Source organism: Haliotis cracherodii, unplaced genomic scaffold (assembly GCF_022045235.1).
Source record: "Haliotis cracherodii isolate W230 unplaced genomic scaffold, xgHalCrac1.p SCAF_4, whole genome shotgun sequence".
Taxonomy (NCBI): Eukaryota; Metazoa; Mollusca; class Gastropoda; order Lepetellida; family Haliotidae; genus Haliotis; species Haliotis cracherodii.
Genome location: NW_027266297.1, coordinates 18,596,099 through 18,609,279, shown reverse-complemented (window position 1 = coordinate 18,609,279; position 13,181 = coordinate 18,596,099). Strand labels below are relative to the sequence as shown.

The window sequence follows — 13,181 nt, the reverse complement described above, 5'->3', positions numbered from 1 at the left end:
CCCTAAATACATAATCCAGGTACAGTCACTTCCTGAATTTCACAGCATTAGAGTTACCTCCCTTACATCAGTCAATCAGCAGGATATAAGATCATAAGTATTTGTGTGTAAACATGATTGTATTAGGCACATGACAGCAAATTTGTTGCATGCTTTTAGGTCAGGTTAATTAATTGTATATGTAGCATTTTGAAATACATATATGATCTCGATTTGGGGTATAGAATTGCTTGCCTTGCTAACAGGCATATGATCTATGGGTATATATAAGCATGTTATTGTTTGTTATTCAATGCTGCACTCAGAAATATTCAAGCCATATGATAGGGGTCTGCAAATATTTGAGTCTTGAACTGACAATCCAGTGACTGGCATCATGATTTACACATATGAGTTACAATGACATGCAAAAATAAGTCAGCAAGCCTGACCACCCGATCCCTTTAGTTACCTCTTATGAAAAGCATGGGTGGCTAACCCGACTCTTTATGGGGAATAATACAAGAAACTCTAACAATCAGTTAAGTAGCCAGAGCTCCAGATAACTTTTTGAGCAAATTGAGTTTTTACTCAAGGGTTTCTATTTTAATTGGGTTATTACATTCTTCATTGGGTAACCATTATTTGGTCACTCATCTATTCATCACTCTATCAGTCCATGGGGGTAAAAAACATCCATACTCATACTTCGTGTATAATGCACACTCCCTTCTACACAGCTGTCTATTGGGGTTTTCCCAACATTAGCAAACACTTTAAGATTTAAAAAAAATGAAATGTTTTAGATGCATATAATAGTTATACATTTATCTAAACTTCCCTAGAGGCAATATATGGCCCAAGTCTTCAGCAAATGACAGTAATTTCCTCTGAATTTATGAAAATAAAGTCTGATTTTGAACAATATCGTCATTCTTTCCCCAATGTGCTTGCCATGGGCAGGTAGTATGGGATCCTAGATAAGTCCCTGGATATGGTATATTTGCTGCTTGCTACCGCCATGATCACCAGATTTGAACCATGATTTGTAATATCTTCAAACTTTCTCTTCAGGCCAGGTAGAAGCATCCACAGTGCCCATCAACAAAGACACTGAGTTTTCTCGGTTGGGGAAGCTGGGAATTACTGTCACTAATGATCAGACATCACTCCTCATCCGATTCTCCAGTATACACAGTAAGTGGGACTGTATACACAATCGATATATCATATTTTCAGATAAGCTGTATTAATATATATATGATAAATCACCATTAACCAATTTATTGTGGAGTTGCTGGTATTCAAGTATGCATGAAGAATGTCAAGACCTATTAGCATGACATCAATATGCATTGTTATATTACTTTCCAGATCTCAAATTACTGAACAAATGGAGATAAGACAGACACAAATAATACATGAACTGCAGCGGTAGAAACTAACAGTTTTAGTCCACTAGTCCTTATAATGATAACATATAGTAAAACCCTTAAAAATGGCAAATTTTCTAACAGTCCTTATGATACCTTAACTATTGGGCAGTTTGGCAAGGACTACAGGACTAACGCCAATTTCTATTGCTGAACTGCTGCACTGAATAATGCCAAATGTTATTTCTCATATAACATTATAACAATGTTATGTACAGTAACTTAGATGTGTATATCGCTGTTTTAATCCAATGCATGTGACCACTTGGTGCAGCACAAATCAGAAATCATTTGAAACAGCATTTATGTAGGCATTATTTTGAAAAAAGGTCTAGCGTCTTTTTAAAATACCCTGTAGACTGGACCCAAGGGAGTAAAAACATATTGAAAGCCCAAAGAAAAGTATCCGTGCAATTTCCCTGTCCAACAGAAAATTAGTAGCCTGTTAATTGTTTGCTCAAATACTTGACATAGCTTCACAGAAACTCCAGTGTGTAGCACTGTTCCCATGTAGCCATTAAATTGTTAACATTCCTCTCACATTTTACAAAAAATACCAAAAGGAATTTGATTTTTTTTAAATCCAGCAGAGCTCCAGATAAGCTTTTGGTGTTGTGGGTATTTTACCCATGCATTTTAAAATCATTGGGTATCAGTAATTCTATCTGGGTATTCAATATTTGATTCGATATTTGATTCACTTGGATTTTGTTTTACTGCGTATTTCTGCATTTCTGATGCGTATTTTACGCAGATACGCAGCTGTCCAACCAGCACTTTGGTCTTACAAAAGAATAATTGATACGTAGTAATATTGAGTAAAACATAACTGTTATACCCACTGATCTAAAAGGGAAGGCCTAAGCACTTCTGCTCTTATACGTGTAGTTATGGTGTAGAATTAGTTGTTCTTCTGTCAGCATGGTATCCAGGTGTTAATGTTTGGCTTCTGTCTGCAGCAATGAAGGCCTGCCTACATAAACTAAATGAATACAAGAATGGGACCAAATCTGCATTTAACGACCGAACAGATGAAGCATCAGCTGTCCAGTACTTCCAGGTAGGCAAGTTGAACTGAAGAGGATGGCAGCCATGTATTTCTGCTCTTACAGTTACACATTTACAGCTTCTCTTGTCATAATTTATCATTATACCTTCCAGTTGTCTTGTAGTGCATTGTTTTCATGAATGTCGGAGACAGGGCATGAATGTTGTCTAAGGCACTGCAATTTGCTGTGCAGATTTCTCAACCTTTGGGCATGCCAGACCTACAACTTGAATCCCGGTTCACCTTGATTATGTTTCTAGGTTTCTAGCTTCTAGGTTTCTTTAATTATACGGTTACCTGTGTGTCTGATTGTTTCAGTTCTATGCCTAACTGTGTGACTGATTGTTTCAATTCTATGGCTACCTGTGTGTCTGTATGTATTAGTTCTATGGCCACCTGTGTGTCTGTTTCATTTTATGGTTACCCGTGTGTCTGGCTGTTTAAGTTCTATGGCTACCTGTGTGTCTGGCTGTTTCAGTTCTATGGCTACCCGTGTGTCTGGCTGTTTCAGTTCTATGGCTACCTGTGTGTCTGGCTGTTTCAGTTCTATGGCTATGTGAGTGTCTGATTGTTTCAGTTCTATGGCTACATGTGTGTCTGTTTTGTTTTTTCAGTTCTATGGATACCTGTCCCAGCAGCAGAACATGATGCAGGACTACATCCGCACCTCCACCTACCAGAGAGCCATGCTGGCCAACATCGCAGACTTCCAGGACAAGGTACCAGCTTACAGCATATGGAGAAAAAGATTTCATATGTCAAAATTCTAGCAGCAAAGTGGTTAACATGTTCTGATCTGCATATTTACTGATGATGTCCTGTTCATGTGGTAATGATATTACTACACACAGGTATGTGTAAGGCAGGGGTGGGGGGTTAGTGTTAGCAATATTGCAAAAAGCGGCATAAAACCATACTTGTGTGTGTGCAATGCAGCAATGGCCTTTATGATGTCAAGTTGACAAATTGTTGATGGAGATCTATCCGGTTCTATTAATACAAGTGAAAGTGAGGTGTATCGCTGGTCTTGTTGCTGGCAAGATATTTGGTTATATAGTGTAACAGGCATTTGTCTGGACCTGCTTAGAGATCGATGTTCGGCCCCGTGTCTGCAGCAAATGACAGTCGTGGATAGGCTATAATGCTTGGTTTAACATTATTGCATTGAATGCAGTGTTAAAATTCAATGTTGAACAAGATAACAAGATTATGTTTTTTCCTGCCAAGGGCACGAATCCTTGATAAATCCCCATAAAACTACCAGTTTATGACATTAGCACAGTCTGTATGATGTCACTTTCTTCCACAGGTTATTCTGGATGTTGGTGCTGGGTCAGGAATTCTGTCATTTTTCGCTATCCAGGGCGGTGCTAAGAAAGTATATGCCATTGAGGCTAGCAGTATGGCCCAACACTGTGAGGTAGGGAGAAAATGTCATAGTTTCCTTGTTGGAGACTTGCTTGATCATTAATTTGAAGATGTCCCCAGCGATCTACTCTGGTCATTTGTGGGGAAACAACAAACACATAAATTGTTGCAGACCCTGGTAGCAACCAATAACTTGCCCAGTTATATAACCGTTGAACTCTGTTGTTGCAGACTCCTGATAGCAACCAACAATTCATCCAATTATATAACAGTTGAACTGTTGTTGCAGACCCTGGTAGCAACCAACAACTCGTCCAATCATATAACCGTTGAACTCTGTTGTTGCAGACCCTGGTAGTGACCAACAACTTGTCCAATTATATAACCGTTGAACTCTGTTGTTGCAGACCCTGGTAGCGACCAACAACTTGTCCAATTATATAACCGTTGAACTCTGTTGTTGCAGACCCTGGTAGCGACCAACAACTTGTCCAATTATATAACCGTTGAATTCTGTTGTTGCAGACCCTGGTAGCGACCAACAACTTGTCCAGTCGTATAATTGTTATCCCTGGCAAAGTTGAGGAAGTGGAGGTGCCGGAGCAAGTGGACCTGATCATCTCTGAGCCCATGGGATACATGCTGTTTAATGAGAGGATGCTGGAGAGCTTTCTGCATGCCAAGAAGTGGTTGAGGCCGGGAGGTAAGGAACTCTACAGGGATAGTATCAATAGCACATGACAACTTTCCCAGTCAAAACCCTCTTTGTCTGCTAATTTGAATTTCCTTCGTGGGTAGAAACCATTGGTCATATCCAACTCATTTTGAATTTGTGGTTATGCAAAATAATTTTATTTTGGAGAGAAGGAACTAGTCTGTTTAGGTCTTTTCAATAGTTTCGGACTAAAGGTCATCTATATCCCTGGCTTGGAACCATGCTTTAACTTGAACTTTTATATCTGTTTATATTTGATGATTTATATCATTTGATGTCTTGTTTTCAGGAAAAATGTACCCATCACAAGGAGACCTACATATAGCACCATTCACAGATGAATCGCTCTACATGGAACAATATTCAAAAGCGAATTTCTGGTAGGTGAATGATTTTCCTGTTGGTGGTTTTAGATTTCTGTGTGAAATGTGCTAACTTCTTTTATGGAACGCCTGACTCAACAATATGTCTTCATGATGATGGTGGTCTGTGAATAATTATTCCTTGCAACGTGGTTATTTAAGGGGTGTGAGTATGTGTGTGTTAAAATAGACACTGTCAGTTGGTGTGTCTGTCTGTGCTTCCGCAGCAGATCTTGAAGACCATACAATTTTACTTCACCAAACTTGGCACATAGGTAGGTCTAGTAGGGAACTGGTGCATTTTGATAGTTTGGGATTTTCGTGTTTCCATGGAAACAACTTTGACTTAGTCTGAAAATGGCAGTAGTGGTCGTTTCTGGAGCAGATCTTGAAAATCATACAATATTTCTACACCATACTTGGCACATAGATAGGTCTAGTGGTGAAGTGGTGCCTTTTGATAGTTTGGGATTTTCCACACAAAAAATTGTGTTTCCATGACAACAAAATATATGTATATAACTAATTGACATATTCATGACAAATATTTACTATTGCGGGAGGTATCGATGACTTTGTTGTCTTGTTAAGTTTGCATCCCAATCCAAACCAAGTCTGACTGCCCCAATACATTTTGTCACCTTGTGGATACCGGAGACCTGCATACAAGATGATGGTCTATGATGACACACAATCAAACAATGATTTTTAAAAACATCGGATGCAATTTTGTCGTCACCTGCATCATGTAATGGAAGAGCTAGGGACCTGTTCTAACACAGGTCTTCAGGGAGTGTCTGTTGCATAGGTTGTATTTTTCCCACTCTCTACTCATCATTCTAATTCCAGCTAATGTAAAGATGTACCATAGTGTTCTTGTTATAAAAGACATGAATCAATTTAATTTTGAAACATTCAGAATATGTATGCATTATGCTGAATATTTCAAGATTGACACTAGATTGAGAAAAGTGTTGTTTGTCTCATTGTATTTACAAAGTAATGTGTTAACGCTTTACAAGTGCAGAAACTGTAGGGTGAGTGTGTAACATGTGTAAGAACATAATGCTTAGGTTTTTACTTACTTTGTCTATTCGACTTATTTCAGGTATCAAGAGTCATTCCATGGTGTGAACCTTACAAGTTTACGAAATGCTTCAGTAGAAGAATATTTTAAACAGCCTATTGTTGTAAGTATTGCTGAAACATGTCTGCTATTTATAACTGGCATTGTTTTACATGACATTTGATGTTTAAATGACACGATTCTCCACGGGTGAAGTGATTGATTACTGAGACATGTGTGACTATTCCAGGATACATTTGACATCCATATATGCATGGCCAAGTCCAACAAGTACGTTGTGGACTTCCAGACAGCGGACGAGAATGACCTTCACGTGATGGAGATTCCTGTCACCTTCAGTATGATGTCTTCAGGGATGGTCCATGGGTTGGCCTTCTGGTTTGATGTGGCATTCTTTGGCTCCGAGTGAGTACACAAGACTGTTCAAGTGTCTGTATGTGAAACAATGGGACTAAGGAAACAGATGCCTTGTGTTTTGGGAAGGAAATAAATATTGTTCCCTCTATTCATGTTGTCGTATCCCAAATGTGCGGATCTATGCTCATGATATCAATCACTGGATTGTCTGGGCCAGGCTTGATTATTTACAGACTGCCGTCATAGGGCTTGAAAATTTGCTGAGTGGTGTGTTAAACAACAAACAAACAAACAGACACTGGATGTCGTGAAAAAACTTGTGTTGTGAATGTTGGGGGAGTAATTTGTTCATGAAATATGTATTGATTGTGGAATAATGCAATAATTGGTAACAGAAAGTGATTAAGGCATTGTTAGTAAATTAAGTGTGGTTCTCGTATCCCATAAGGTAGCTGCAAACATAACGGACCCCTTAAAGTCTGCCATTTAGCCACTTGTCTAAAGCCCAAGGGACAATGGGGTAGCACTGAGGCTAAAGTGTTCGCTCGTCACACCCAAGACGCTGGTTCGATTACCCACATGGGTACAATGTGTAAAGTCTATTTTTGGTGTCCCCATAGTCATATTGCTGGAATTTTGCTAAAAGCGGCGAAGAACAATGCTCACTCACTAACTCAGTCTATAGCCCAAGTTAATTTTTGCTGTCTAGTAAGCTCAGTTTATTTTAGCCCATATGTTAACATTAAAAGCTTTTAAAGTGTTGCTAGTGAAGATGTTTGAGCTGGTGGACTCCCTCCCTCCGAAGTTATATGCGCTCGACTTACATGCTTGATTGACATGTTTGAACATGGTAAGAATTGTTTGACTTTTGCACTGCTCTATGGGGGCGGTCGGTTGGCCTTGTGGTTAAAGCGTTCGCTTGTCACGCTGAAGACCCGGGTTCGATTCCCGACATGGGTACATTGTGTGATGCCCATTTCTGGTGTCCCCTGCCGTGATATTGCTGGAATATTGCTAAAAGTGGTGTAAAACCTCACTACTTTATGGTTTGAAATACTATTTTTGTCCTCATGTTGCAGGAACACTGTATGGCTATCGACGTCTCCGACTGAGCCCCTGACTCACTGGTACCAGGTGCGTTGTCTGGTGCAATCCCCTGTCCTTGTCAAGCAGGGCCAAACCCTCACGGGGAAGGTGACACTCACTTGCAACACCAGGTGAGACAGAGCATGTACATCATGTATTCTCATTACTCTAATACGAGACCAAGATCCAGGTTAGAATTGGTCTCCAGCAACCAATGTTTGTCGTTGGAGGCGACTGAAAGGATCGGGTGGTCAGACTCGCTGACTTGGTTGATGCATGTCATCGTATCCCAAAAGCATTGATTGATGCTCATGATGTCGATCACTGGATTGTCTGGTCCAGACTCAATTATTTACAGACCGACGTCATATAGCTGAAATATATTGCTGAGTGCGGCATTAAACAACAAACAAACTACTCTCTTATGATACCTCTCTGCATCATATCCTGAAGACGCCTCCATTTAGCCAGTTAGTGTCAAGGGTTCTAGATTGATGAGGAAAACATTCAGACAAGCATATTTGATTTCTGTATTCCGAATATAATTGAGGAGATCCAGTTGCAAAAACAGTGATGCTGCACTATTATATTGTTGTGGACATTTATGCATTCTGCCATTTCTGAGCACCATGGCATCTAAACACAAACGGGTGTATTATCAATAGTATATGTCGTCTATGGTGGTTTTCTTTTGCTGTGATTGAAATTTCTAATTCAAGGTGATAAATAAATGAATTTTGGATTGGCTGAAGACTTGTATCCCAATTGCGTAGATTGACGCCCATGATGTCAATCACTGGATTGTTTGATCCAGACTTGATTATTTACAGACCTCTGTCAATTATGTGGGATGTAAATTCATTAGATTTGTCGAGTTGAGGAGGAAACATTTTATTGCTATTTGTGTTTCAGGCAAAGTTATGATGTTGATATTGAACTAAACATACCTGGGACTTCAAGCAAGTCAACCAACACACTAGATTTAAAGAATCCATTCTTCCGCTACACTGGCCAGCCACCGCAGCCACCACCTGGCTGTAACTCAGCATCTGCCACAGATGTGTACTGGAATACACTCGCTACAGGTGAGTACACCTCGTCCACCTCCAGCCGTAACCCATCCTCTGCCAGAGATATGACCTGGAAAACTCTATCTGCGGGTGAGTACTCCTTCTATCACTGTATCTGCTACAGGTATGTACTTGCTACGGGTGAGTACGCCTTAACCTCCTCCCACACTTTCTACACAGTAGATACTCCAGTGGGGAGTCCAGGTTAGAAGTGGTCCCAAGCAGCTTTTGCTTGTTGTTGCTTGGCGACGATGGTCAGGCTTGGTGTCTTGGTTAGTGGTAGCATACACCGACAGCATGGATTCTTGCTCACAATATCAATCATGGATTTCTCTTTTCTATCCTTGATTATTTTATTTTTACAATCTGCCGTCATATATTCCGGTTACAATTGATGAGAGGCAATCCAAAGTATCTGGTGGTCAGGCTCCCTGACATAGTTGGTGGCATGTCATTGAATCCTGATGGTGTGACTGATGGCCTGTTCACAATATCAAATACTGGATTATCTGGTTCAGACTTGTTTATTTACAGGCTGTCGTTATAGACCGTCAAGTCTTGTTAATCCGACTCACGTTAAACTGACAATCTGCTTTATCCAACACTAATGATGGGAACCGATTAAATCAGTGCTAGACCCTTTATTCCGACATTTTTTGCACATTTTTTGTGCAACGAATTACCGAATTCATGTCAGAATGGGTGTTTGGGAACTTTGACCGATCATTGAAATGACCAACAGGAAGTCAACATTTGCCTCAAAGAAAGCAGCTGTTATACCGAGGCTGTTGTCTCCCACAACTGCTGCTATAGCGAAATCTACCACAGAGATCTCAATTACCTCATGCAGCACGTGCGTAGCCACCTAGCTGCCATGTGACACCCTTCACTCTTGGCTCTTCGCTTGCTCTAGCAAGACGTACAATTAACTGCTCAAGCGTTCCTGTTTCTCCGACCATTCGGTGATATTTATTACTGTTTATTTTCTCTAATAAACTGTGCTTTTACGGGGCGTTTGCTGTAACTACGCTTGGAAATATTTTTCCCGGCAAAAGGAAAATTTTTTTCCCGCCCTTTTTTTTTTATATATTGCGGGGTGTCTCGTATGCACGTTGCGTCTTACGTTCCCCTGTTCCAGTATATCTTGGGTTTTTTACATCACTTATTCCTCTATATGTTATATGTGTATGTTCTATATTCGCATTGCTCGTTTATTTTCTGGTGAAAATACTCGTTTGTGAATATTTGTGGTGCGTGTGTTGTAACCATGTTTTGCTCTTTGTTCACAGTACAAACAAAATGTCTGACATGGATGTTTCGCCGTCCTCCACCCCCTCTACCCCCGCAACCAGGAGCTGCGAGGTGTGCCGACAGCGAGCGCTACCGGTTGTATGTGCAGTCCGTTTCCAGCTCGTCCGGTCGGGGTCCCACGGCTGCGGCGGATCCCTTGGCGGCCACTGGGCTGTCCGTGGATTCCATTGCTACATTACTTGCAAAACTTTTGGACTCCAAGCTGGCAGCCTTATCTCAGGATAGGCCGCTGGCTGTTCCGTCCCCGGCCTATTCGGTGGCCACGGGGTCCACAGGTACGGCGGCGGCTCCCCTGGTCACCGGTCCTTCCCCCGAGCCGTTGCTCCCGCTATCGGTTAAGGACCGCGTGGCTTTGGTTTATGACCTCTTTGAGAACATGCCACGGCCCCGGCCGGTACCGCGGGGAATCCACGGCTCTGTGGGTTCCTCCGAGGTATATGATGTCTTCCGACACGGCTTTCCCCGCATCAACCTTGCTGCGCAGTATCAAGCCTTCCTTGGAGAACGCCTTCGCGGTTACCTCCGACGTCGTGGAAAAAGTGTTTATTCCCGGTACATGACCTTGCCTTTCCCTAGGCTGGTCCTACCGCGGAGGCCCATGTTGAGCGGTTGGGTGTCCGTGCCCCACCGAATGCTACGGTAACGCTAGCTACCTTGCACCAGCTGGACGCCCTCGCTCGGCACTCCATGCTTGCCATGTCTCACGGAGACACTTACTTGCCTGCATCGGCCAGTCTGGTCGCAGGTTCTCCCACGGAGAACCTGCTCAGGTTAAATGCTTCCCTGGAGTACGTTGCCGAGGACTCTCGGCACACACTTGCTCTTGTTGGGTCCCTGCATATACCCCTGGGTGCCGCTCCTAACCGGAGCGCGCCCCAGGCTGCTGCGGCCGGTAGGTCTAAGGGGTCTGGCCCCGCCCTGAGGGCTATGGTATGGGTAATCAGCTGCCCTTTCGTGGGAAGACGGGGAACTAGGGGAAGCCCAAGTCATCTAAGGACGGCAAGGGCCCCTCCAGGTGACTCTCATTGGAGGGGTTCGTATGCCGACAGCGCCAACTTCGGTTGGCCCTTAGGCGAACCCGAGTCACTTGGCCCTAGACAGTTGCGCCTGCCGCAGCCTGTCAGGGCCCCCTCTCCTTCCCCAGTGGGAGCCAGACTCCAGATTTACTGGGAGAATTGGGAACAAGTGTTCGACGGCTCGTGGGTGGTCAACACGATTCGGTACTGCTATCGGCTAGATCTCAAAGCGAATCCGCCGCTCACCGTTGCCCCGTCGGCAGGTTTTGATTCGGAAACTGATCTTCCCATCCTCGCCGATGCCATCGGCAGGTTGGTGGAGAAGGGGCAGTATTGGAGTTAGCTCTACCAGATATAACACCGGGGTTTTACTCCAGGATATTTCTCGTTCCCAAGAAGGACAGTGCCGAACTCAGAATGATTCACACGTCCGCTCCCTGGCTGTTCACCCGGTTCACCACCCCCATAGTGGGGTTCCTCCACAGGAGGGGTGTCCGGTACTTCGCGTACCTGGACGACTCGCTAGTTGCAAATTGAATGACGGACGTGCTGTCTCGTCAGCTCGATTTTGCACTTAGGCTCTTGGAGCAATTGGGGTGGATTGTCAATCTCCCCAAGAGCAAGTTAAACCCCTCACAGAACTTGAAGTTCTTCGGAGGTCGGTTCGACACGGTGACCCATCGCCTCTTTGTCCCCCCAGACCGGTGCCACAGACTGTTCACTTATGGGAACAGCTGTTAGGGCTACTTGTGTCTGCCCTGGACTGCACCGATCGGGGTCGTCTCCAACTCCGCCCGATGCAACGGTTTCCAATACAGTTGTGAGCACAGGAGGTGAACAGTGCGACCGTCGCCTTCGTAGACCGGCTCCGCCCGCATCTGGAGTGGTGGATGGTCCCTTACAATGCCATATCAGGAGTCTCTATGCGGCCCTACCGGGCCATGTTGAACCTGTATACAGACGCCTCTCTAGTGGCCTGGGGCGCCCATCTAGAGGGGGAAGTGAGCTCGGGGCTGTGGTGCGTAGACGAACTAGGTCTTCACATCAATTGTCTCGAGTTCAAGGCAGTGATAAACGCAGTCAATCACTGGAAGCATTGTCTCGTCGATGCCCGGCTCATGCTGGCGACCGACAACACGACTGTAGTGTCCTATGTGAACAAACTGGGGGGAACCCACAGTCACTCGCTACTCGATCTCACGTTCGAGTTTTACGCTCTGGTGGACAGTGTCCCGTGCCAGATACGCGCCCTTCACATCCCAGGTGTGCGGAACGTACTGGCTGACGCTCTATCGAGGCCTCCGGATCCGAGCCCCACAGAGAGGATTCTCAACCCAGTAGTGTTTCAGTGGCTGTGCGAACGTTTGGGTCGTCCGATGGTCGACCTGTTCGCAACCGGGTTCAACAATCAACTCCCGTTGTTTGTATCACCAGTCCCGGACCCGAGGGCTATCAATCACGATGCTCTCGCGTTAGACTGGACGGGCATGGACGCTTATGCTTACCCGACGACGGCGTTGATACCACTCATTCTAAGCGTTCTGACTCGGTTTTTGCAAATCATTACCTCAAACAGGTCGCTGATGACGACGTGGAGAGAGTGCACCGTCTGGGGCCGCTGATCGCGGCGCAAGAGGTCACCTAAGGGGTGTGCCCAGCGCAATTCCGAACTCCTCAGGCGTCAGACCTTGCACGGTGGTCAATCTGGGTCGACTCCAATGTTCCCACTGCCGTGGGTACAGGAGTTGGGGTCCTGCAAACCAGCGCACTCACACCACAGGTGAGGGCGGCTTTTTGTGTATTTTGACAATTATGTATTTAATTGTCTGTCGTGTATCCCAACCATGTGATGCATGCTTAGGTCACGCGCCTAATGCATACTTTAAGTAGGCTTGCTCTGGGATATACGGTCCGAATGAAATTAAGTTCCCTCTTTTCGACTGTTTAACCTGATCTAAGATTTAGCTCACGCGGATACAATGTTCTCATCCGCTGCGGCTATGAAATACCTATCCAGTGGGGCTGGAGTCTCCAATCGTTTTGGCAATGACGATTGAGCCTTACGGTATGCGCTTGACAGTGCTTTGGTATTCCTATAGGGTAACGCCTAGCTAGGTGCATACGCATCGAGTGCTTCCGCCTTGGCGTTTACTTCCGCTGGTCGGAAGGAACGCTAGCAGTCAGGATTCGGGTTGTAGGTGCTCCCCACCGCCTACTGTGGTAGTCAGCCTCGGTATAACAGTGGTAACGTATTACTTAATGCAATTTGTAGAATTTTCCTATTCGGAATATTCTATAAGTATTACGTTACAACTGGGCTGCTGCCCGTCCGTCCCACGAGCACTTGCT

General features: G+C 44.2%; 1 protein-coding gene across 5 annotated transcripts in view; it reads left to right on the top strand.

The window, feature by feature from the left end:
• LOC139478186 (histone-arginine methyltransferase CARM1-like) overlaps nt 1–13,181 on the top strand; it is a 28,695-nt gene that overhangs the window by 3,006 nt on the left and 12,508 nt on the right. For 4 of the 5 annotated variants that reach the window (XM_071260548.1, XM_071260547.1, XM_071260550.1 and 1 more), the window contains exons 2-11: nt 1,054–1,176; nt 2,372–2,472; nt 3,075–3,179; nt 3,770–3,880; nt 4,354–4,531; nt 4,833–4,923; nt 6,014–6,095; nt 6,222–6,397; nt 7,429–7,566; nt 8,348–8,520. In XM_071260548.1, the coding sequence (XP_071116649.1) occupies nt 1,054–1,176; nt 2,372–2,472; nt 3,075–3,179; nt 3,770–3,880; nt 4,354–4,531; nt 4,833–4,923; nt 6,014–6,095; nt 6,222–6,397; nt 7,429–7,566; nt 8,348–8,520 (1,278 nt within the window). Of the gene's footprint in view, nt 1–1,053; nt 1,177–2,371; nt 2,473–3,074; nt 3,180–3,769; nt 3,881–4,353; nt 4,532–4,832; nt 4,924–6,013; nt 6,096–6,221; nt 6,398–7,428; nt 7,567–8,347; nt 8,596–13,181 lie in introns of all 5 variants that reach the window. The other variant, XM_071260545.1, reaches the window with a different exon arrangement.